Source organism: Penicillium arizonense (assembly GCF_001773325.1).
Source record: "Penicillium arizonense strain CBS 141311 chromosome Unknown PENARI_contig011, whole genome shotgun sequence".
In the NCBI taxonomy this organism is placed as follows: Eukaryota; Fungi; Ascomycota; class Eurotiomycetes; order Eurotiales; family Aspergillaceae; genus Penicillium; species Penicillium arizonense.
The window spans coordinates 102536-116597 of record NW_019173288.1 but is presented as its reverse complement, the minus strand read 5'-3'; the positions used below and the strand labels follow the sequence as shown (position 1 = coordinate 116597).

General features: G+C 50.6%; 3 protein-coding genes across 3 annotated transcripts; 2 read left to right on the top strand and 1 right to left on the bottom strand.

Annotated features, from left to right (window-relative positions):
* Positions 1–189: 189 nt before the first annotated feature.
* PENARI_c011G02297 (aldo/keto reductase) lies at positions 190–1417 on the top strand (the record flags this gene model as incomplete). Its single annotated transcript, XM_022632522.1, has 4 exons — positions 190–218; positions 290–368; positions 490–846; positions 911–1417. The coding sequence occupies 4 exons, from the start codon at positions 190–192 to the stop codon at positions 1415–1417; spliced, it is 972 nt and encodes a 323-aa protein (XP_022487637.1).
* Positions 1418–2138: 721 nt separating this feature from the next.
* Positions 2139–3908, bottom strand: PENARI_c011G12233 (uncharacterized protein; the record flags this gene model as incomplete). Its single annotated transcript, XM_022632767.1, has 1 exon — positions 2139–3908. One exon carries the CDS (start codon positions 3906–3908, stop codon positions 2139–2141), a length of 1770 nt encoding a protein of 589 aa, XP_022487676.1.
* Positions 3909–5094: 1186 nt separating this feature from the next.
* On the top strand, positions 5095–13439 carry PENARI_c011G10704 (proteasome activator BLM10; the record flags this gene model as incomplete). The annotated part of the gene is made up of 6 exons (XM_022632731.1): positions 5095–5437; positions 5497–6115; positions 6173–6493; positions 7332–7838; positions 7899–13287; positions 13377–13439. 6 exons carry the CDS (start codon positions 5095–5097, stop codon positions 13437–13439), a joined length of 7242 nt encoding a protein of 2413 aa, XP_022487484.1.
* Positions 13440–14062: the final 623 nt, after the last annotated feature.

Here is a 14062-nt window from a genome sequence, read left to right as displayed (position 1 = left end):
CGATTTATCTTTCTTCTATTCCTACTGTCTGGCAATTATCAACTACCTGCTTGTGCGCATTTGTAAGTTTTCCAAGCTATACTTCCCCTCATCGGGCCTTGACGTCATATCCGAAATGCACTATAATATCCATGAAGCACAATTGAACTGACTTTATACAGAAACAGTGATCTGAACAAGTCATCCACAATGGCTGAAACCAAGATGGAATATGTCCGGTACAAACTCCTTATCCTCCAACATCAATGAACGTTAAAAAGAAAAAATACTAACAAAACCCCAATCCCAGCCTCGGAGACTCAGGATTAAAGATCTCAAAGATCATCCTGGGAACAATGGGCTACGGTAGCAAAGACTGGCAAGACTGGGTTCTCGACGAAGAGGACTCCTTGCCACTAATCGAACACGCCTACAAGCGAGGCATCAACACCTGGGATACGGCATGTTCCCCTCCAAATATCTAACCTACATAAACTAACAATCCAATAGGCTGACGTCTACTCCCACGGCAAATCAGAAGAAGTAGTCGGCAAAGCCCTAAAGAAATACAACATCCCCCGCAACCGCGTGGTAATCATGACAAAGTGTTTCTTCGGCGTCGACGATGAAGGCAAATACCCACCGATCTCCGCAAGCGGACGCAACGACAACGACTTCGTCAACCGAGTCGGCTTGTCGCGCAAGCATATCTTCGACGCTGTGGACGCCAGCGTTGCCAGACTGGGCACGTACATTGATGTACTGCAGATCCACCGGTTGGATCGGGAGACGCCGCGGGAGGAAATTATGAAGGCTCTTAATGATGTTGTTGAGAGTGGGAAAGTGAGATATATTGGTGCTAGTTCGGTAAGTGCCTCCACGTATAGATGGATATATGGAATACATCATCTAACAAGTCACGCTTCACTAGATGGCCGCCTGGGAATTCCAATCCCTCCAAAACATAGCCATCAACAAAGGCTACCACAAATTCATTAGCATGCAAAACTACCACAACCTCCTAGCGCGCGAAGAAGAGCGCGAAATGATCCCATACTGCCAAGACGCCGGGGTGGGCATTATCCCGTGGTCGCCCATCGCTCGAGGCGCCCTAGCCCGTCCCTACAACTCTCGCGGCACGGTGCGCGAGAACACGGATGGTGCGTTGAAGATGTTTGTGCGGAACCGGGAGTCGGAGGCTGACGAGGTTATTATTGGGCGGGTTGAGGAACTTGCTAAGAAAAAGGGGTTGAGTATGGCTCAGATTGCGCTTGCTTGGTCGTTATCTCATGAGGGGGAGAATCCTATTGTTGGGCTTTCTAGTGTTAAGCGGATTGATGAGGCTGTTGAGAGTATTAGGGTTAAGTTGACGGAGGAGGAGATTTTGTATCTTGAGGAGCCTTATGTTCCTAAGACTGTTTCTGCTCTTGAGAGGTAGATTTTGGGGTTTGGGGGAAGGAGGGGTTTGTTTCTTTTGGTTGCAATTTGGATATTTTGTAAATTGAGATTTGTTGTCTGGTATGTTGCTATTATGTTTGTTGTAGAAGTTCCTTGATACAAAATAGGGGGATGCACATCAGGTCTAACAACTCATGGTTTGGAGGGACTTTTCGTGAATGGGCAGCCAAGCAATGCTGCATCTGACGAGACTAGTTCATCTCTTATCTAATGAAAGCATCTCTTATCTAGTGAAAGCATTCAAGTGATTTTACGGCAGCTGAGTTCATAAGTGAAAGCTGACAAGAAGTCAAAAGTTCGTCGATAATGGGGTATTTTATTCATGTTCATCATGATGGATAGATGGCTAGCGATGTACATGAAACAAGATCCAAGGATACACATATCGAGAGATAATAAGACATGAGCCATGAACACATGGTACAGGGTAAGGAAAAGAATAGAAAACTGGAACGGATATGCGCAGATGCAAAAGATGCATGATGCTAGTTGGAATGAGACAGAGAGGCGAGTTGACAAAAGGGGAATAGGATAGGGAAAGGAATTGAAAAGAAATCAACAAGGATCCGTGCCAGACGGATCGCAGTGTTGAATGTATGCGAACGCCCTGGGATGCTAGATGGAATCTGACTGGATAGTAGTTTTGAGGAGACGTGTGGACTAGCCACAGTATGGCCCCACTATGAAAAGGAATGGAGAGGTCAATGGTTATCGTGTTTTCTGCTGAACATGTTGAAGAAGGTACTGAGACGGTGGCGACGTTTGAGTTTTGGGGTTGGATCGACTGCTTCTGGGTTTGGGGCTTCGGGCTTTTCTTTTCGATGGCTTTTCTGTCCTTGGCGGGGGGCTGAAGCTGGGAGGTCTTTGTCTGGTCCCGAAGTAGGTTTTGTGGTTTCCGTCTCCGGCTTGGAGTTAGGGGTTTTCGCCCGGGGAGGCACAGGGCGGAACGGTTCGTCTGATTCGGAGGAGTTTTGGCGTATGGATGCAGGGCGAGAGCGTGAGACGACGATATCGCGGCCACGCTCGCCCGTGGTGAACATGCTGTGTCGGTTCAGTCGAGTGCTCAACCCCGAGGCAGAACGTCGTTTAGCTCGGTCCATGAATGCAGCACCAGTCGAGTTTGAGCGCTTCGACAGGCTCCCAAATTGCTTGTCATCCGCCGCGGCTGTCGTATTGGAACGTCGAACACTTGAAATTGACATGCAGCGCATGCCGCTAGCGGATCCTTTTGTGGGGCTGGTTTCATCATTTTCAGGAAAAGCATCGTGAACATTCCTGGCTACAGTCGGAGAAGTATTTCTTGAGGCTGACGGGGACGTGACTGGTTTTGCGCCGGAAGAAACGGGGTCTCCATAACTGAAGTTATGGGACCATCCCTCGCGAAAGGCGACCCAGATGCCGGTGGTGATGATCAAAGTTCGCAATCCATCATCAAGCGTAACAATATTCGCATCGAGTGGGGTATCATCTGAGGCATCGCTCACCACGGACATAGCTGAAGTCGGAGTTGTAGGGCCAGTACCGGTCCGGGCAGTCATCGAGTACTCATCGTGGACTTCCAACTGATTGCGAGTCATGGATGCAATGACAGGGTGTCGGCGGGTGGTCGGGTCGATAACGCTAAAGGTGAATCGTTTGCCTTCATCGCGGGAGTTCATTCCCGCAGGCGCAGTCATCCGACGGTTCCTCCCACCGCGCAAAGCCCATCGCACAACCTGTGCACCATTCTCGGTCTGCGCAACAAACTCGTATGAGCCACTCGGAAGGGGAGTTGCCTCCCAAACGGGTCCAAAGTTCAAACAGATGTCCGCCTTCCCTTTCAACCGAGCATCTTCTTGCGTCTTTTGACAGATGGTTGCCACTACCTCGCGATGATCTTCGGCCTCGTCCTCCGAGCTCACATGTTTCTCGGGGATGCTTGTCACCGTCCGCTCGTATTGTTCGCTAATTACTACAATCAAATCATACGGACCCAGGCCGTTTCTGGTGCGATATATGGCAGGGAACTTGCGAGCCAAGAGGGGCAGATATGAAGTCGACGGGAGGACATCGACGACTGGCAGCGGGCGAGGGGTCTGCGACACCTGTTGCAGCTGTAAAAGCAGTTTAGGGCGAAGTCGTAACCGTTTGTGACGAGCGTGCGAGGCAGGATGGGCGAACTGGTAAGAAGTTTTGAGCCGCGTAGACTTCCGACCAGACATTGCACGGCTAGTACGAGGCCTAGGAGGCTGCTGTGTTTGTGATGATTCCCCTTCGCTCTCTGCGGACTCGACCGGACTCATGGTCATGGCGGATGCAAGTCCCGAGATTAGCCCAGGACACCCCTCAGAACCATCGGATTGTTTAGGCTTGTAGAAAGTGCTCAGCAATGGCAGGGCTGACAAGGAAAACACTGGAGAGTTGACTGGTGGATTCGGATCATTTGTGTGGGCAGCTGCGGCATCCGCTGTAAGGCCAAGATTCAACAGCATTCTTGAGCCCTAGCGGAGCCACATTGGTGTAGAGTGCCAAGTTGTTTAGTTGTTTAGCTGGCCAGGTATTCACGACGTAGACCGGATTTCAACGCGTCAGCTGCGGGGAAAGTTCAGCCCCGGGGTGTGGAAAGATGTCCAAGTCTAAAGGTGACAGAAGCAAAAGGAGTAACGTTAAAAGAAAGGAAATGTACGATGAAAGTGACACCTGCACTGAGATGTGAGGCTGGCTGATGCAAGGGGGAATGTTTTGCAAAAGAGGGAGTCGTAGAGGCTGTACAATGGGCGGTCAGCCTTATAGAAAAACGAGGAAAAGGCACCAGCTAGGTGGATCAGATCGTGAATAATGAATGCAATTTGTGCCTACGGGATCGGCCTTGTACGGTCTCCGAATCATCCGGTTCATCCGCGGTGATCATTTTGCAAGCCTCCGAAACCCGGGACGTCATGGTTACAAGGATTATTGCCTGTCTCCTTGGCAAGACCCATAAGTTATATTATTGCGGTAAATCCCTTTTCTTTGGTTCCTCATTTGTGCGAGTCAACGTTATACGAAGTGGGGATTGTCACGCTCATAGCAGACTTTTCCTCCCGCTGTAGATTATGCTAAACCTTCACCTTCGGATGAATAGGCTCCGTAGGCTCCGTGTCCACCTCCCATCTAGTCCGGCCAACGGACATAGTGTTTACTAATCTCCCGATCTTCGTATCAATGATTCCTTGGTTAAACAAAGATCCAAGATCCGCTGCTTGGTAGAAGCGGATTCCAGATTCCCGCGCCTGCTGGGGCATGTTTCAAAGTGAGAATTGAGACTTTACAAAGGGAGATATATAGCGATATTGGTCACGTGTAGCCATAATATTGTAGATGTATAAGGTACTCCGACAGTCGACCTAAGAAACTTGATTATATATGATCACCTTTAGGTTCGATCTAGCGGTCGCCCTAGCTCCATGTGGCGACCCAATGATATAGCTTAAGGCTGAACTGATTTCCAAGGTTGAGTAATGAAGTTTACCTGTTTCACTCAATGGCCGAGGCTATTCCAAATACGTCACAGTTATCGGATGTGCGGCATTGACACCCGCTGATTAATTATGCTTTTATGCCAGGCCAACTTCTTCACCTGGTACACCTATCCGCATTGGGAAGTCCCTCGGTCCTTATTTCTAAAATCTGGGCAGAATGGCTTCAGCTCAGCCGACTACAAGGCCGCCGCCACTGTACGCCACACTACTGCGCTTGGACAACCCCATTCGCAGCTTAACAGTCGCGTTCTGGCTATGGAAGGCTGTGTTGTACTTTGTCGTGGCCTACTGTCCAGGGGTGGGCTATGACACCTCCACCTCCTTGATATCGTATGCTGCCAATCCAACGGGCGACCACTCGGAGCCGCTCTCGGGTCCCCTGAAATTTGCCAGATGGGACGCCATCTACTTTCTCGACATTGCCGAAAAGGGATACATTTATGAGCAAGAATGGGCCTTTGGCTGGGGCTACACTAAGCTTCTATCCCTTTTCGTATCCGGTACATCTCTCCTATCTATCCCAGGCATTGTAATTGGCATAACTGATCGTGTTGAACAGGCATCCAGCTCTCTGGTGGAATAACTGGGCCAAATACCACCGCAGTGGTGGGAGTGGCTCTCTCCCACGTCGCCCATTATCTGTCTGTGTTGTCACTCTACCGCCTCTCGGCAAACATCTTTGGCCATGCAACAGCCGCTCAGCATCTCATCTGCTTCTTGTCCGCGGCTCTGCATATTATCTCGCCAGCTGGCGCGTTTCTGTCTGCGCCGTATGGAGAGTCGATAGTCTCCTTCCTCAATATGACCGGCTTCTACCTTTACTCATCGTCCCTGATTGCTGAGCGCAATGGAGCAACGGGTCTGCGAGATTTTCGGGTCCTGACCTCTGCAATTCTCTTTGCGGTAGCTACCATGGTCCGCAGCAACGGAGTCCTGAGTGGGTTCTTGTTTGCCTATGATGCGGTGGTACTGGCTTGGAAGATCCTGACCAACGGGCCTACGATGCACAACACGATTCGTCTCGCGGTTATTATTCTCGGCGGCTGTATCGTCGCATCTGGGATGGTCATTCCGCAGTTCTTGGCTTATCGCATGTACTGCATGTCCGAGACTGATCTTCAGCCGTGGTGCGAGTGGACTGTGCCTAGTATCTACGGCTGGGTCCAGAACCACTATTGGTAAGCAAGATTTCTTCCCTGGTGGCCGTTGATGTTGTCATGCTAACTTCTTTCTAGGGATGTCGGGTTCCTGCGATACTGGACCATCTCCAACCTCCCCCTTTTCCTGCTGGCTGGGCCAATGCTGGCTGTCCTATGCCGGTCTGCTGTGTGGGCGTTGCAGAGTCCGTCTTCCTCGTCAACTAGCCCGGGGTCTATGCTTACACGGCTAGCGGTTCCCCAGGGCCTGTTGGCGGTCATGGCGTTCACTAGCTATCATGTTCAAATTATCAACCGGATCTCGTCGGGATATCCTTTGTGGTATTGGTTCCTGGTTACCAGTGCTGTGGACACGGCCTCGAGTTCCCCCAAGCTAAGCCGCACGCTTGTGATCGCCGTGTACAGCATGGTGGCTTATGCAATGATCCAAGCTGTTCTATTCGGTTCTTTCTTGCCGCCAGCTTGAGGGACTATGAGTAGTGAACTAAAGTGGCAATTTGAATCTGAAGTCTAACCTTTTTTGTCAAAGAGGAGTGCCATAAGCCTATCCGCGTCTATCTCCGAGCCTCTAAAAAGTGAGATGATAGTCCCTCGCCCAAGACATATTGAAATGTGGAGTGATTTGAATATCGAGCTCTGCATCATATTACCAGTTATTTCTTCTGTAAACAAGCTGTGCTATCTCACACGTTATAGATGGGAGACTCAGGTTGGATATGTTAAAAGGTCCAGGCCAAGAACCTTGGAATGCAGACATCCCGGTTGGGCTGCTTGCGTACGTTGTCTGCCTAAGAGTAGGCGCAGTCCGAAGTTATAAAGGAATCAAATACAGTCCTTAGTGACTACAATATCTCAGGTCTTTATAAGAATTGAAGATATCAATTCTGTGTTTCCACTCTGAGCAGCAGTTACTGTAGAATTATGTCATCACAACCTCAACTTCTCATCTCCTTGAAGCTCTGAGCTTTTGATCTACCTATGCTACTCCTCTTTCCCTATTCCCCCCATTTACAACTCCAAGTGAACCGGCCAGATTAAAATCCCCTACGATATTCCGAGGCTATCCATCCCCCTGGTTTCGCTTCACCTGCGCAGTCGAGTGCAACATAATTTCCGGTTCCAGAGTCCGCTTTTTTTAGGAGACGCTTGAGTTTCATTAAAGTACGCCATCTTTCAAAGGTCGTTCTGCGATCCGAGAGACCTTCGTGAAACATCGGGGTTGCTGACGTATTGCTAGAGCTCACCCGACGGCAACGGCCACTCCTCACCTCATCCTCGACCACCATTTCTCTCCCTACCTCTCCCATCCGACTATGGACGCCTCCAACCCCAAGGCGATTCTCACATCCGACAATTTCCATCATGCACAAGATCTCTCACGAGCTACCTCACCCGGTGGTGAGCCCGCCGCTGTAAAAGGCGAAGGCGAACCAATAGCCCGCGTGCGACCCCGAACCTTCCCATACTTCAAATACCTCCCATACGAGCTGGAAGATGAGACCGAAAGAGATCAAAATCTGCGAGAGATCTTGGATCAGCTTTACATTGCCGTCGAGGCTGGCGACTTCAGCCCCGGAGCTGTGCACTGGACACGCGAGCTCCGCGGCTGGCTGTCGCTGAAGTTCGATCCAACCCGCAAGGAGCGCATCAACCTCGTGAAATTGTACTATGAGCTCGCTTTGGCTCCTGGCATTGATCCTGCGGTCGCCGAGCGATTCGCGAGCATGTTCATGTTCCTCACCAAGTAAGCTAAACTCCATGTGCTAATGCAGGACTAACGCGGCTAATCTGGAATCTGATCTAGGCGCAAGCACTATCTAAGACCGGTGAAAGACCTGGTGCTAGATTGGAAGCCCCTTTACAAAGAGCTCAAAGCCTTCGTCCTACCCACCGAATCCGGCCTCGTTCACTCGACCAATTTGAAGCGCAATGTCAAGACATTGACCAAGCTATGCGCATTCGCCCAATTGTTCATCGATCCTGCTGAGCTTCCCGCTATGCTTGAGGAGTTCTTGCCGCATTACACCACGTCGTTCTCCGAAGGCGCCTTTGTTGTCGCAGGGCTCATTAATTTGCTGCTTCCGACGTCCCCGCCTCCCGAATCACGACCGGATCTCCTACCGCAGACACATTTGCCTACACATTTCCATCTATGGTCGCTGGTTGGTCGCTCGAAGACGTTCGACACAACCTATTTGGATTACCTTTCCCGATTGGCTCGAGATTGTTTGCCGGCCGGTAATATCCCATTCTCCGAGCATGGTATCTTCACAAAAGAGCAGTCTTCTCTTATTTTCACGGCAATTTTGAGACTGCTGGAGATCCCGGTCGGTCAATCGACTTCTCCATACAGTGCCCTGGTGGATATTTCATCCGGCCTGGGTATCATGCTAGACAGAGATTCGCGGAAGCACCCGGTTGCCCACCACATTGCCCGATGGATTGTGATGTCGCTTTCCTCTGCTTGCGTGGATTCGGAAGACTCGATCCTCTCACAGCTGGAAGGCCTCATCCAAGCTGTTGAGACCTTCTTCCATCCTTCGAACTCTGGTGGTTGGACCAAGACCCTGTCGCAGTTAGTGTATTACTTGACTGATTTCTTCGTGATGCGTTGGAATCGCGAGCAGAGTGGGGAAATGGACATTCCAGCGGAGCGCCGCCTGACTGAGCCTCTCAAGCGGCGCTTCGTACTTTGCATCCGAGATGTGATCTTTATGGGTATTTATTCCAAGAGTGGCACTGCGATGACCTTCTCCCTTTCGACTCTGCAGGGTCTGGCCTACCTGGAACCACATCTAATCTTACCTGGAGCTTTGCAGAGAATCTACCCTGCGCTGCAAGGTCTGGTTGAGGTCCACCGAACTACGTCCTCTCTTCGGGCTATGCAGGTGCTCTCTCGTATCATTACCCGTACTAAGGGCTACCGTTGTCATATGACAACTTTACTAGGTCTTGCACTGCCTGGTATTGATGCCAATGATCTTGAGAAGTCACTTCATGCTTTGTCCTTCATCCAATCGGCCTGTTACAACATCCCCATGGTGGATTTGACCAAAGGGCGAGAGGATGTCACCAGCAACATGCTTGCCATGCAATGGATCTCCGGTGAGATGGAGAGAATGGAAGAGCAAGGAGCAGACGTCAAACTGGATTATGACACAGAGCTGGATGACGAGACCGAGGAAATGATCCTGCGATCTTCGACATGCGGTTTCGGCGACTTCACGATTTCTTTCTTGGGTCGCGTTTTCACGCTCCTGGAGAACCTGCCCGATGTCTCCAGGGTACGGAACGGTTCCCCTGAGGAAAACATCGTGAACACTCTCCCTGCCACCTTCATGCCTTTGCTTGCCTCTTTGTCTCCGGAGTATTACGATACCGCTCTCGGCAAGATTGTCGATTTCATTTCGAACCATGTCATCCACCAGGCTCGTGACGCAATGGCCTTCATTTGCAATGCTCTGTGCAAGGTCAACCCTGAGAAGGCTCTCAAGCGATTCATCCCGGTGTTGACTCAAGCAATCCGCACTGAGATTGAGGACAATGGCGCTGGATCGACCCGAACCACAGGCACAGATGTCTTGCCTCGTGACCGTGCTTTGGTCTGGAATATCAGTATGCTCAGCATGTGTGTGGTGCACGTCGGAAGCGCTGTGATTGGTCACCGCCAAGAGCTGTTCGATATTGCAGTTTACATGCAACAAAAGTGCCGCGGCATTCCTACCGTTCACATCTCCAACTTTATCCACCACCTCTTGCTCAACTTGACTGGAACTTACACCAACGATTTCTCCCTCTATGAGCCTACAGTTAGCGCGGAGGGTATCGAGCCTAATCTCTGGAGCTACAAGCCCGATATCCATAACCTCAACATCAAGTGGCACGTGCCGAAGCGCGAGGAGATCGAGTTTGCCGTGGACGTCTTCAAGAGCCAGGCGGAGTCTGCCCTGAAGCACTTGTCTTCCCTAACACATGAGACATCAAGTGTCAAACGTGATGGAAGTGGTAAAGATTGGTCGGATGACGTTACTCGGAACCTTGTGCTTCTGCGACTCGTCTTGTCTGGAATCTCTGTCCTCTTCGATCCCAAAGCTGCGTCTACTACAACGCAACAAGGCCCCAATGCCATCTCCGGGGATGTTGAGATGGCAGATGCAGCTTCAAACGGTGTAGAGGAAGACGCCGATGCTACTTTGGACAACTCTGACGACGCAACAATCAGACAGGCATTCGCTTACCCGACCGGGTATTCCCTTAAAGAGGGTGACCCCTTGTACACGACAATTCACGAAATTCGCGAGCGAACTGGCTGGGTCTTGCATGAGGTACACCGGTTCTTGAGCGATAAGCAGGAGGATGATGTTCCTTGCTTTGGCGCTCTTTACTCTGCCTACCGGTCGTGGTTTGTCGATGTCGGTATTGAGAGGTCTGCCCACGTTCTCGACCGCGTGACTCGACTCTTGGCCGCAGACATTCATCCCTATAAGATGAGTGGTATCCGCAAGGACTACCCTAGACCCTTACTTATCCGCAGAGCCAACGTGTATCACCTTCAACGTCTGCGACACAACGCGTCTCCGCGTCCTCGGTCTAAGCTGGATGAAGTTCTTCTTCTTGATCTGGCCGAATCTTGCGTCTCTCTGTACACAGAGACCCGTCGCAATGCTCAAAACGCCGGTGAATCAGCACTGAAGGCCGTCTATGGCGGTAGACTGCTCGTGATCCCACCTTTACTGAAGGCACTGCAGAAGGGTGTCAAGGAGAATGACCACGCCCGCATCAAGGGTGCACTCTTCTCGTTGCTCCTGAGCAGTGTCGCCAAAACTGTTGGGCGGCATTGGAAGTATGCACCAACACTGATCAGGGCGTTCATCGACGCCAGTGCCGTTGATAAGCCTTCCGTGCAGAAGATTTGCTCCACCGCTGTATTCCAGGTCATGGACTATGGTCGTGCCATGGAGCGAATGGCAATCCTGGACCAAGAAATCGTGGAAGCGATTGCTCCCATTGCGGACGTCGGCGACCAGATCGAGAAGAAGCGGGTGGTTATCAATAACAAGCGCGCTGCTATCGAGAAGAAGAAAGCCGACTTGGCCGAGGAGCTCGTGAACCTGGCTCGGGTATCTCACTGGAAGATCGCCAGCCGTGCTGCCACCATCGTTATCACCATGGGTCTCCGCTTTGATTACATCGCCAGCGACAACCTCATCGAACTGATGACACTCGGTTCCATTGACGACCACCCTGGCTTGCGAGGCATGTACTCCCAGGCTCTCATTGCGCTGTTTACAATGATCGACGTCCGTGCCATCTGCACCCACGAGTACAAGAACTACATCCTTGGCCACCAACGTTTCCCGTCCAAGATCAAGGTTGCAACAAAGCCCTACGAGGAAGGATATACCCAGAGATACTTGTCTAGCTTCGCAAAGCCCGAAGCCGAGTATTATGTTGATCACGACTTCCCTGGTTGGCTCGTGTGGGGAAAGTCCATGCCTGCCTACAAGTCTAATGTGGCACGGGACATTGAGTACGATGAGGTCGAGTGGAACATCCGCACAAAGATGGGCAAGCTGTTCACTCGCGAGTGGTTTTCCAAGTTCTTTATGTACTTGAAGCAGGAGCCACGAGACCCATCCGCTGATAAGTTCCGCATGTCTGCTGCGATGATGCTGCTTTATGCATTTGAACTTATGATTCGGGATCAACTTACCGCCGTCACATTCGAGGAAATCCAGGAAGAGATCAAGGCTGTCTTTGAAGACGGTAGTGACAAGCACCAACACCGTGCTACTGCTGAAATTCTTGGCGCTCTGATCTCTTCTGTAACGGATACCAGCGTGGATAAGCGGACTAAGGTCTGGGAATATGCTTTCCCTATTGTGAGGAAGATATTTACCGATGGTCTCACCCCTGAGAACTCTGGTTACTGGACGACCTTCCTCCACATGATCTTGCAGTGCCGTGATCCCCGACGAGCGTGGCCTTTGGTCGACTGGCTGTCTAGCTTCCGTCTGGACATGTCCACCAATGCCGCCTTTAAGGAGAGTTCCAAGATCAACCTTCTGCATCAATGCATCATCGATGCTGGTTGGCACTTCCAGCTGGAGAAGCCAATTGTGGAAGACTTCATTGCTCATCTGGATCACCCTTATAAGGGCGTCCGTGAGGCCATGGGACAGACTCTGGCAACTATCTACCGTACGAGGTACCACGAGTCATACCCCGACCTCAAGCATCTGCTGGAGGCGCAAAAGTCATCCTCATCTGTTGGCACATACCCTTACCAGCCCACCGATGAGTTCTCGAAGATGGTCCGTGGAGTCTTCGCCCAGATTGAAGAATGGCGCAAAGCCAGAACACCTGGCCAACAGACACCATCATCCTACACCTCTGGTAGTAAGACTGTCCTCCTCTGGCTGGATTCGACTCTATCTTCTCACGAGTGCACCCAACTGGTCCCATTCTTCCCTGATGTGTTCACCGCGCAACTCCTGCACATGATGGACGTAAAGGAAGACCCAGAGCTCCAATCCCTCGCATACCACGTTTTCCGTCATCTCCCCAACATCCCATACCCCGCCGAGAAAGGCTCTGAATTCATCCAATCCCTTATCCGCATCGGACAAACATCCCCCTCGTGGCACCAGCGTCTCCGCGTCATGATCAACATCCAGATCATCTACTTCCGCCGGCTGTTCCTTCTCGACCCCGCCGACCGCGACAAACTCTTCGAATGCATCGCCTCCATGCTCGAAGACTCGCAGCACGAAGTCCGCGCCGGCGCATCGGCAACCCTATCCGGCATGGTTCGCTGCTCTCCAGTATTCCTGCGCGAGAAGATGGTCAAACGCTTCCAGGACCGCTTCACAAAGGTCCTGGTCGAGAATCCTCTTCCCAAAAAACCAAAGAACTTCCGCTCTGGAATATCCTCCGGTGTCTCCTCGGGCGCTGGAACTCCTACCCCAGAACACAACCGACTCATCATTGTTCGCCACGGTGCCGTGCTGGGTCTTGGTGCTTTGATCCAGGCTTTCCCGTACAACAGCCCTCCGCCTCACTGGATGCCCGAGGCTTTGACTTCGCTCAGTAACCGTGCTGCCAATGATCCCGGCATCGTTGGGTCTAGTGTCAAGTCCATTATCAGTGAGTTCAAGAAGACTCGTCAGGATACTTGGCATATCGATGCAAAGGTTAGTAATGCTCATTCATTCGTTCATTCCTCCATACCCCATCCCCTCCCTTACTTCTATTGCAAATATCTAACATGATGTTATTCTAGGCGTTCACTTCTGATCAGCTAGAAGATCTATCGGGTGTTCTATGGAAGAGCTACTTTGCTTAGGTGTGCTTCGGTGTGCTTTGGGCTATGTGGTCCATTCTTTTGGTTAGGCTGTCTTGATAGCAATGTTATCAATCACGATTCGACATGTACATATTGTCTGTCTAGGACTCTAGGGCCCTGGTTCGTGTCTTAAGTTCTTAGTCCTGGAATTGAAGACTTGTGTAACTCTTTAATTGGTGTCTTGTGGTATATTTTAAATTTTGATTACAGCTTTGTCTGTGTACGCTACAGTATAGGATTGGGATTTCTAGTACATCAAACCCTGTAGTATTTGACTCCTTCAGTATTTTTAACACTTTCTAAGGGGCTAGGAATAGGTGATGTCTTTAGATTACCACAGAGACCGGTTTTTAACTTCAAGAGGTACAACTATACTGGTTATATATTTCGACTAGCAACCCACCAAACTGAGAATACAACGTCACTCTACATTTAACCAGCACAATATGTAGCACCCCAGGCATATTTAGCTAGGGCATGTCTCTCAAAACAGTGAGACATAAATCAGTGAATTGATATCCTTTCACACGCGTTCCACAGCGTGATCCCCGTATGACAAGTGTGCAGCTCACAGATAGACACAATTACCCGAAAGAGATCGTAAGTTACGACTTCAAATGCTT